The sequence below is a fragment of the Monodon monoceros genome, unplaced genomic scaffold, assembly GCF_005190385.1.
Source record: "Monodon monoceros isolate NGI ecotype Baffin Bay Population unplaced genomic scaffold, NGI_Narwhal_1 Super_Scaffold_16, whole genome shotgun sequence".
Taxonomy (NCBI): Eukaryota; Metazoa; Chordata; class Mammalia; order Artiodactyla; family Monodontidae; genus Monodon; species Monodon monoceros.
The window spans coordinates 44,394,056-44,405,604 of NW_021703772.1; the positions used below are offsets into that span (position 1 = coordinate 44,394,056).

At 38.4% G+C, this 11,549-nt stretch overlaps 1 protein-coding gene across 2 annotated transcripts in view; it reads right to left on the minus strand.

The window, feature by feature from the left end:
- The window catches only part of ANKAR (ankyrin and armadillo repeat containing), an 82,065-nt gene that overhangs the window by 13,005 nt on the left and 57,511 nt on the right, over nt 1–11,549 (minus strand). For both annotated transcript variants that reach the window (XM_029225682.1, XM_029225681.1), the window contains 2 exons: nt 7,898–8,004; nt 6,103–6,225 (listed from right to left, as the gene is read on the minus strand). In XM_029225682.1, coding sequence (XP_029081515.1) covers nt 6,103–6,225; nt 7,898–8,004 — 230 coding nt within the window. The remainder of the gene's footprint in view (nt 1–6,102; nt 6,226–7,897; nt 8,005–11,549) is intronic.

Sequence of the window (11,549 nt, forward strand, 5' to 3'; positions counted from 1 at the left end):
GAACAGACCAATCACAAGTAATGAAACTGAAACTGTGATTAAAAATCTTCCAACAGGGCTTCCCTGGTGGCGCAGTGGTTGAGAGTCCGCCTGCCGATGCAGGAGACACGGGTTCGTGCCCCAGTTGGGGAAGATCCCACATGCCGCGGAGCGGCTGGGCCCGTGAGCCATGGCCGCTGAGCCTGCACGTCCGGAGCCTGTGCTCCACAACGGGAGGGGCCACAACAGTGAGAGGCCCGCGTACCGCCCAAAAAAAAAAAAAAAATTCTTCCAACAAACCAAATTCCAGGACCAGATGGCTTCACAGGTGAATTCTATCAAACATTTAGATAAGAGCTAACACCCATCCTTCTCAAACTCTTCCAAAAAATTTCAGAGGAAGGAACACTCCCAAACTCATTCTGTGAGGCCACCATCACCCTCATACCAAAACCAGACAGAGATACTACAAAAAAAAGAAAATTACAGACCAATATCACTGATGAATATAGATGCAAAAATCCTCAACAAAATACTAGCAAACAGAATCCAACAACACATTAAAAGGATAATACACCATGCTCAAGTGGGATTTATCCCAGGGATGCAAGGATTCTTCAATATACACAAATCAATGTGATACACCATGTTAACAAATTGAAGAAGAAAAACCATATGATCATCTAAATAGATGCAGAAAAAGCTTTTGGCAAAATTCAATACCCACTTATGATAAAAATTCTCCAGAAAGTGGGCATAGAGGGAACCTACCTCAACATAATAAAGGCCATATGCGACAAACCCACAGCAAACATCATTCTCAGTGGTGAAAAACTGAAAGCATTTCCTCTAAGATCAGGAACAAGACAAGGATGTCCACTCTCACCACTATTATTCAACATAGTTTTGGAAGTCCTAGCCATGGCAATCAGAGAAGAAAATGAAATACAAATTGGAAAAGAAGAAGTAAAACTGTCACTGTTTTCAGGTGACATGATACTATACATAGAGAATCCTAAAAATGCCACCAGAAAACTACTAGAGCTAATCGATGAATTTGGTAAAGTTGCAGGATACAAAATTAATGCACAGAAATCTCTTGCATTCCTATACACTAATGATGAAAAATCTGAAAGAGAAATTAAGGAAACACTCCCATTTACCATTGCAACAAAAAGAATAAAATACCTAGGAATAAACCTACCTAGGGAGACAAAAGAGCTGTATGCAGAAAACTCTAACTGATGAAAGAAATTAAAGATGATACCAACAGATGGAGAGATATTCCATGTTCTTGGACTGGAAGAATCAATATTCTGAAAATGACTATACTACCCAAAGCAATCTACAGATTCAATGCAATCCCTATCAAATTACCAATGGCATTTTTTACCATTGGTAGAACTAGAACAAAAAATCTTAATATTTGTATGGAGACACAAAAGACCCCGAATAGCCAAAGCAGTCTTGAGGGAAAAAAGCGTAACAGGAGGAATCAGACTCCCTGACTTCAGACTATACTACAGAGCTACAGTAATTAAGACAATATGATACTGGAACAATAACAGGAACATAGACCAATGGAACAAGATAGAAAGCCCAGAAATAAACCCACGCACCTATGGTCAACTAATCTATGATAAAGGAGGCAAGAATATAAAATGGAGAAAAGATAGTCTCTTCAATAAGTGGTGCTGGGGAAACTGGACAGCTACATGTAAAAGAATGAAATTAGAACACTCCCTAACACCATACACAAAAACAAACTCAAAACGGATTAGAGACCTAAATGTAAGACCAGACACTATAAAACTCTTAGAGGAAAACTTAGGAAGAACACTCTTTGACATAAATCACAGCAAGATCTTTTTTGATTCACCTCCTAGAGTAATGGAAATAAAAAGAAAAATAAACAAATGGGACCTAATGAAACTTCGAAGCTTTTGCACAGCAAAGGAAACCATAAACAAGAGGAAAAGAGAACCCTCAGAATGGGAGAAAATATTTGCAAATGAATCAATGGACAAAGGATTAATCTCCAAAATATATAAACAGCTCATGCAGCTCAATATTAAAGAAACAAACAACCCAATCCAAAAATGGGCAGAAGACCTAAATAGACATTTCTCCAAAGAAGACATACAGATGGCCAAGAAGCACATGAAAAGCTGTTCAACATCACTAATTATTAGAGAAATGCAAATCAAAACTTCAATGAGGTATCACCTCACACCTGTTAGAATGGCCATCATCAGAAAATCTACACACAAGAAATGCTGGAGAGAGTGCGGAGAAAAGGGAACCCTCTTGCACTGTTGGTGGAAAGGTAAATTGATACAGCCACTATGGAGAACAGTATGGAGGTTCCTTAAGAAACTAAAAATAGAATTACCATATGACCCAGCAACCCCACTACTGGGCATATTCCCAGAGAAAACCATAATTCAAAAAGACACACACACCCCAATGTGCATTGCAGCACTATTTACAATAGCCAGGACATGGAAGCAAGCTAAATGCCCATTGACAGATGAATGGATAAAGATGTGGTATATATACACAATGGAATATTACTCAGCCATAAAAAGGAACGAAATTGGGTCATTTGTTGAGACGTGGATGGATCTAGAGACTGTCATACAGAGTGAAGTAAGTCAGAAAGAGAAAAACAAATATCGTATATTAACGCATATATGTGGAACCTAGAAAAATGGTACCGATGAACCAGTTTGCAGGGCAGAAGTTGAGATACAGATGTAGAGAACAAACGTATGTATACCAAGGGGGGAAAGCTGCGGGGAGGTGTGGATGGTGGTGTGCTGAATTGGGCGATTGGGATTGACATGTATACACTGATGTGTATAAAATTGATGACTAATAATAACCTGCTGTATAAAAAAGTAAAATAAAATTCAAAAGTTAAAAAAAAAGTATGTACTTACAAAATAGTCACCTGGTCACAGGCAAGAAGAAAAGTATTAGGTACAAAGGAATAGTGTCCAGAGAGTGAAGCAGGTGGTAACAACGTTGGAGGAAAAGTAGAATGATTGAGAGTGGAATGGGCAGTAGAAGGAAAGGGAGAAGATGGGTGTCCCTGAGGAATAGGGTAATGAGAGTAAAGTGTGGAAGGAACAGAGTGGAGAAGGAAGAAATGTAGTTTAGAAAGTCAGTCAGACATGAATCTCTCATCCTGTTTTTGCCCATATTACAGCAGCACTTCTCCATCTTTTTGTGTACTACACTAGAGTAAAATTCTGTATTTAAAAAAATTAATGCGATGACTTCATTTCTCCCCTTTACAATCCTTATTCCTTCCTCAAAATCTCCCAGAACTGAGAGAGACATAATTGGCAATTTTCTCCCCTTATTGCTAAATGCACTGTAGGTAACAAAAGTTTGGGAGTTTCTGTATTTCTCTAGGGCTAGTGTGGCCCATGGACCAGTGTTAGTCCACAAAATCATTGACAAAAGGATTATAGAAACTGAGAATAGACATTTAAAAGAAACAGCTCTTCCTTACAGTTAAATACCAATTAATAAATTAATAAAGAAGGGAAATTTTTTAATAATCGCCATTAGGCAGATGCCAGAGTAATTATTATTGCATCAGTGGATCCTAAAATTGGTGAGCAAAAGTACGAGGCAAAACAGAATATTTCCATAGTCTCAAAGCGTCTCACCTCAAGGTACTTATTAATTACAAAGGGAAGAACAATAACTTTACAGTGGAGAAATATGCCAGACACCACTTTAATCAGGCACCCAAAGTTAACATTGCCAGTTATAAGGTATATCAACGTGTACCCCCTGAAATGATGCACAGGGAAAGTGAGTGAAGACTATGGTATTCTTGCCAAAATGCATAACCTCAGTTTAACTGTGAGAAACATCAGATAAATTGAGGGACATTCTATGAAATAACTGGCCTGGACTCATCAAAAATATCACAATCACGAAAGACAGAAAATCATGAAAGACAAAGGACTGAGTGTCACAGATTAAAGCAGACTAAAGAGACATGATAATTAGATGCAATGTGGGATCCTGGATTGAATTCTGGAATAGGAAAAGGACATTGGTGAGAAACTGGCAAAATTTAAAATGAAGTCTGCAGATTAGCTAATACTATTGTATCGAAGTTAATTTCCTGGTTGACATCCAGGAAAGATATATGAAGGATAGCCAGAACACCCTGTACTATTTTTGCAAATTTATGGAAAGTCTAAAATTACTTCAAAATTTAAAATTTGGTTGCTTTAGGGACTTTCCTGGTGGCGCAGTGGTTAGGAGTCCACCTGCCAATGCAGGGAACACGGGTTCAAGCCCTGGTCCGGGAAGATCCCACATGCTGCGGAGCAACTAAGCCCATGCGCCACAACTGCTGAGCCTGCGCTCTAGAGCCCACGTGCCACAACTTCTGAGGCCCACATGCCCAGAGCCTGTGCTCTGCAACAAAGAGAAACCACCGTAATGAGAGGCCCCCCCAAAGAGTGTCCCCCGTTCACCGCAACTAGAGAAAGCCTGCGCACAGCAACGAAGAACCAACGCAGCCATAAATAACTAAATACATACATACATACATACATACATACATTTGGTTGCTTTAAAATTATTTCCCCATAACAGATTGCTGAATAAAAGGCTATTCCTTTATTACAAATAGTTTGAGAACCACCACTCTAGAATACTGGGTAAGAAGTGGATGACTGAGTTTTGAAATGTCATAAAATTAGGTTAAAGTTTGATGCATCCAAAAACATTTGTTTTTTGGCTCTTCACCAAGTATTAAAATTGCTACATTTAAGAATGGGAGAAAATATTTGCAGGAGAAGCAACTGACAAAGGATTAATCTGCAAAATATACAAGCAGCTCATGCAGCTCAATATCAAAAATACAAGCAACCCAATTCAAAAATGGGCAGAAGACCTAAACAGACATTTCTCCAAAGAAGACATACAGATTGCCAACAAACACATGAAAGGATGCTCAACATCACTAATCATTAGAGAAAAGCAAATCAAAACTACAATGAGGTATCACCTCACACAGGTCAGAATGGCCATCATCAAAAAATCTAGAAACAATAAATGCTGGAGAGGGTGTGGAGAAAACGGAACCCTCTTGCACTGTTGGTGGCAATGTAAACTGATACAGCCACTATGGAGAACAGTATGGAGGTTCCTTAAAAAACTACAAATACAACTACCATACGACCCAGCAATCCCACTACTGGGCATATACCCTGAGAAAACCATAATTCAAAAAGAGTCATGTACCACAATGTTCATTGCAGCTCTCTTTATAATAGCCAGGACATGGAAGCAACCTAAGTGTCCATCGACAGATGAATGGATAAAGAAGATGTGGCACATATATACAATGGAATATTACTCAGCCATAAAAAGAAATGAAATTGAGTTATTTGTAGTGAGGTGGATGGACCTAGAGTCTGTCATACAGAGTGAAGTATGTCAGAAAGAGAAAAACATACCATAAGCTAACACATATATATGGAATCTAAAAAAAAAAAAAAAAGTGGTTCTGATGAACGTAGGGGCAGGAGAGGAATAAAGACGCAGTCATAGAGAATGGACTTGAGGACACGGGGAGGGGGAAGGGTAAGCTGGGACAAAGTGAGAGAGTAGCATTGACATATATATACTACCAAATGAAAATAGATAGCTAATGGGAAGCAGCTGCATAGCACAGGGACATCAGCTCGGTGCTTTGCGACCACCTAGAGGGGTGGGATAGGGAGGGAGGGAGGGAGACACAAGAGGGAGGGGATATGGGGATATATGTACATATAGCTGATTCACTTTGTTATACAGCAGAAACTAACACAACATTGTAAATCAATTATACTCCAATAAAGATATTTAAAAAAATGAGACTCTGCACATTAAAAAAAATTGTTATATTTCAAGATGAAATATGACAACTATGAAAAATATGGAACAATATTATTCCATCATTACAAACTAACAACCCACCAAAGAGATTTACATTTCTTAAATAATACATTTGAATATTGCCATGAAAAAAACTTGATGAAATTTTGAGGATGTAGTCTAAAAATCATTTTCTTCTAAATGAGCTCTAATATTTTGTATAGTTATTACCTTATCTTGTGAGTGAAGAAGATAAAGGACATCAGCATAATTAAATCCTTCATTTTCTTGTAATTCATTCTGTAACTGATCATTCCTTAGGACAATGCATGCCAAGGAAAATGCCACTTCAACCTAAAAATGTGATTTTCAAAAATTATTTTTCACTCATGGTTTATCAAATGACATATTTCATTATACAAATATTTATATAGGATATACCAATTCAAAGATACCATAAAATCCATTAATTCCATCTCTCTGACTAGTATTTAGAGAGTGGCATTTACAACTTCTGGAGAAATGTCCCTTATAATTTTTAACAGCTGAGAAAATATCCTTCTGTGTGCTGCACAATCACAAAGTTTCATTTGAGGGCATAACGGGAGGCAACAAGGGCCTGCAGGACGTGTGAAGAAGTTTCTCTTAAGTGCATAGTTGCATTCCTTCTACATCTAAAAAAAGGTTTTTTTAATTTCCTAGCATGAATTATAAAGCTGTTCTGAACTGCTTGTTAGCTACTGACCATTGAATTAATTGAAGCAAAACACTGGCAGGTAGACCTGAGGAAGTTTTCCTCTTCTAGTTCTGGAGTCATTTAAGGAGGCTGCTAATGAACCTTGTTTATTATTGGGCTCAGTAGACAAATTTTTAAAGTGCTACACCATGCATTTCTATGAAAAGTGTGAATTTGAAAAGCATGATTATTTTTGCAAAATTACTATAGAATCTTACTTGAGGAAAAGTATTAAAATGTATTTATGTTTTGTTTTAACAAGTTTAAGAACTCAGTGAAAATGTATACTGAAATACAGATAGATGCAGTTGAAGTAAACTGGCCATGAAAATGCACATTTTAAAATAAAAATGTATTTTTATGTGGCATTTTCCTTCATCTTGTGAAATTTATTTGTACTTTAAAAGTCGTTGCAGTTTTTACGTATAATTCAAGCCAAAAAATTGCTAGCATATGCCTCTTTTTTTTGTTTCCCTAATCAACTCCTGTAATGAAATAATCTCTTTCACAGCAAGAAAAGCCAGATAACTTATGACATCTTTTCTGATAATAAACACATTCCTTAAAAGAAACAACGCTATGTTTACTTATATATTTTACTCCTATATTATTTTTATTTTCTCATTTCCAGCAAAACACATACCAAATTTTGAAGAGAAAATATATTTCTTGTCCTTATAATTTCTGTCTGGCCAAGTATAGACGTCCTGAATTTCTAAAACCTTGGTAAAGGATTTGAATAGATGTGAATGTCGTTTTATTAAAGGCATTTTACTAGAAGTAAATGGAAGAGTGAATGACTCCTCAACAACTCAGTAATACCTAGCAGTGTCCACCCTTGAGATAACTATTGCTGCCAGACAACACAGACTGCTTTGTAGACGGCAGGGCTGTATTGATGGTGTGGCACTGACAGGATTCACTTATATTCGAGAAATTTTGCTACATAAATCGCACATCCTCATTATCCCCACCCAGTTTTAGCAACCATTATCTGAGGAAGTAGGGAAGAAATTCTATGGATAATCAAATATCTGAGGAATAAAACTTCTTTGATGAGTAAGGACATGAGACTTTCTTATTATATTTGAAAAAACCATATTTTAATAAAATTTAGTGGTATCTTTGCTACTATCTTTGTAGCAATTTTTTTGTTTAAACTTCTAAGATTTTGTTTAAAAGGTTAAATATTTTTATTATACTTGTGAGCTTGCCTAAAGATACAAATTATTCTTAAAAAGTCATTTATGTTAATTTTTACTATATCACACAAAAAAATCTTATATATACCTTAATGTTAGGAGAAGGGTGATTTCTCAGTAGTTGGATAAGTACTGGAAAGGCATTTTCTTCTACAAGAAACTGTTGACTAATGGGATTGCTTGTATGGGCGACACCTGTAAGAATCCACAACTCCATGAGATAATATTTTTTCCATCTTGAAAATGGTAAAGTCAAACATAGCTCAACATATTTGGTTGATAATGTGTCCTAGCGTAATATGGTTGGTAAATTACAAAAAGAAATGCTATATTGACACTATTTTACCTTAATTAATTTTTTAAAAGGCAAAGTGGATAAACATGGAAAATTTACTGTTAGAAGTGTAGATGGTTTTCTAATAGTCACAGAACAAAGAAATTAGAAGTGCTGGACTATCAGGGAATAATAATGTAATAGCTATCATTTATTAAAAAATTATTATGTACAAGGTACTATAGCTTATAGTTGCTACTGTTTTCCATAAAAAGTTTTGTTTGTTTGTTTTGCAGTACGCGGGCCTCTCACTGCTGTGGCCTCTCCCGTTGCGGAGCACAGGCCCTGGACACACAGGTTCAGCAGCCATGGCTCATGGGCCCAGCCGCTCCGCGGCATGTGGGATCCTCCCAGACCGGGGCACGAACCCGTGTCCCCTGCATCGGCAGGCGGACTCTCAACCACTGCGCCACCAGGGAAGCCCATGAAAAGTTTTTTTTATAAAAATAACTCGAGTAATCACCTGGTTAAATTTCTGGATTCCTTAAATATACATACTAAAAAGATAATCTTACTTTTCCTTTTAAGCATACTACTTTAAATTGCAGGTCTAATCTCAATGAAGAAACTCAGATCATCTCTTTCTAGTGGACATGCACAAACAATTTAAATTTTGTTCTTTTGCCAATAAATGTCACAACACATATGCAGTGGGTTTACATACTTAAATATAAATACAAGATTGGGCTCCTTTATGAACAATGAAGAGAAACCACCTACTTATTATGACCTGGGGAAGTTTGAAGGGACTAAGGGAAATATTATAGAAGGAGCAAAGAATACTTTTGGTTTCCTTGTCCCCTACTCCCCCCCACACTGGCCACCAGGGGATGTACACAAACACTAATTACATGAATATTCTTCATTCAACCGACAGGTATTGAATGCCTGGTACACCAGGCACTGAGGTAGGAGGTAGGGCTAAAAGAAGGACTTAGAATCTCTACCCTCAAGGAGTTTATATTTTATAGGGTGAGCAACTATTTAAATATATGATTTCAATACCATGCAATAAGTGCTTTGACAGAGATTAGAAAACTACACTTGAAGCACAGAAGAGGTATTGCTCACTTCAGAGTAGGTGGAAAAGGAGTAGGTAGGGAGATTTCAAGGGGGTGAAGATGCTGGAGGTTGGTTTCAAAAAAATTACTATTTTTAATAATGATGACTATAATGATGATGGTGGTGTTATAAGACGAACACCCTCAAATCTCTGACTGAATCTTCACATGTTAATAATGGAATAGAACTCAAAAATTAAGTTGGGAAAAGAATCACTACAAGCAGTAGGCTGAACAATTCTCAGAGCTCACACTTGTCTAGGGATGGTTTGTGTTCCTACTGGCCAGAGTGTAGATACCTCATAATACACGGGACTATACAAAGAGATTGAGTCCTCTGAAAGGAATCATCCCAAAAGCACAGAGTTAAGTTAGTTCCAACGTAAAGGCTGCTCTAGACTTGTCCTAGGAAAGGTTAAAAGCTAGGTGCAAAAGGTTCTGATCCCAAGTAAAATAACTGCATGCCAGAATAAAGCCTAACTCTCTTTAAAGTAAAACAATAAGATCCAGCATATATCAATTTAAAACTCACAATGCCCAGCATTCAATCAAAATTTCTTATGCATGATTTTAAAATATGAAATACGTAAGGTAAAACTGGCAAAAAATGTGCAAGAGTTGTACATTGGCAAGTATAAAACATTGCTGGGAGATATTAAAGAAGGCCCAATTAATGGAGAAATATACTGTGTTTATGGACTACAAAACGTGATATTAATGGGATGCATGTTCTCCCCAACTTTACTTATAGATTCCATGCAATTCCCATCAAAATAACAGAAGGATCTTTTTTAGAAATTGGCAGGTTAATTTTTTAAATTATATGGAAATACAAGGGAACTGAAACAGCCAAAACAGCTTTGAAAAACAGCAAGGTCGAAGGACTTAATGCTATCTGCTTTCAAGATTTACAGTAAGCCTACAGTAATTAAGACAATGAGTATAACATAAAGATGGACAAATAGTTAAATAGAACTGAATAAAATGTCAAGAAATAGACCCACAAATATCTAGTCAATTGATTTTTGACAAAAGTGCCTAGCTAATTCAATGGAGGAAAAGATAATCTTTTCAATAAATGATGCTGAAGCAGTTGGGCAGCCATATGTGAGAAAATGAATCTCAGCCAACTCAAAATGTATCATACATCAAAATATAGAGGAAAACAGAAAAACTTTATGATCTTGGGTTTACAAGAGAGTTCTTAAACTGAATAATTTTTAAATCAATGAATTGGACTTCATAAAAATTTAAAACTTCACCTCTTCAAAAGACTGTTACAAAAATGGAAAAATACCACAGACTGGAAGAAAATTTATGCAAAACATACATCTAACAACAACAAAAAAAGAGCTGTATATAGAATTTATAAAGAAGGCTTACAACTCAAGACAACACAATGTATAAAATGGGCAAAATATTTGAACAAATACTTTAGCAAAGAAGATATACAGGGCTTCCGGGAAGATGACGGAAGAGTAAGACGCGGAGATCACCTTCCTCCCCACAGATACACCAGAAATACATCTACACGTGGAACAACTCCTACAGAACACCTACTGAATGCTGGCAGAAGACCTCAGACCTCCCAAAAGGCAAGAAACCCCCCACGTACCTGGGTAGGGCAAAAGAAAAAAGAATAAACATTGACAAAAGGATAGGGACGGGACTTGCACCAGTGGGAGAGAGCTGTGAAGGAGGAAATGTTTCCACACACTAGGAACTGCGGGTGGCACACGGGAAAAGCTTCAGAGCCACGGGGGAGAGCACAGCAACAGGGGTGCAGGGGGCAAAGCGGAGAGATTCCCGCACAGAGAATCAGGGCCGACCGGCACTCACCAGCCCGAGAGGCCTGTCTGCTCACCCGCTGGGGAGGGCGGGGCTGTGAGCTGAGGCTCGGGCTTCGGTCAGAGCGCAGGGAGAGTACTGGGGTTGGCGGCGTGAACACAGCGCCACGGCTAGCCGGGAGGGAGTCCGGGGAAAAGTCTGGACCTGCCGAAGAGGCAAGAGACTTTTTCTTCACTCTTTCTTTCCTGGTGCGCGAGGAGAGGGGATTAAGAGTGCTGCTTAAAGGAGCTCCAGAGACGGGCGCAAGCCGCGGCTAAAAGTGCGGACCCCAGAGACGGGCATGAGACGCTAAGGCTGCTGCTGCCGCCACGAAGAAGCCTGTGTGTGAGCACAGGTCACTATCCACACCCCCTTTCCGGAGAGCCTGTGCAGCCTGCCACTGCCAGGGTCCCGGGATCCAGGGACAACTCCCCCGGGAGAATGCACGGGGCGCCTCAGGCTGGTGCAACTTCACGCCGGCCTCTGCCGCTGCAGGCCCGCCCCGCACTCCGTGCCCC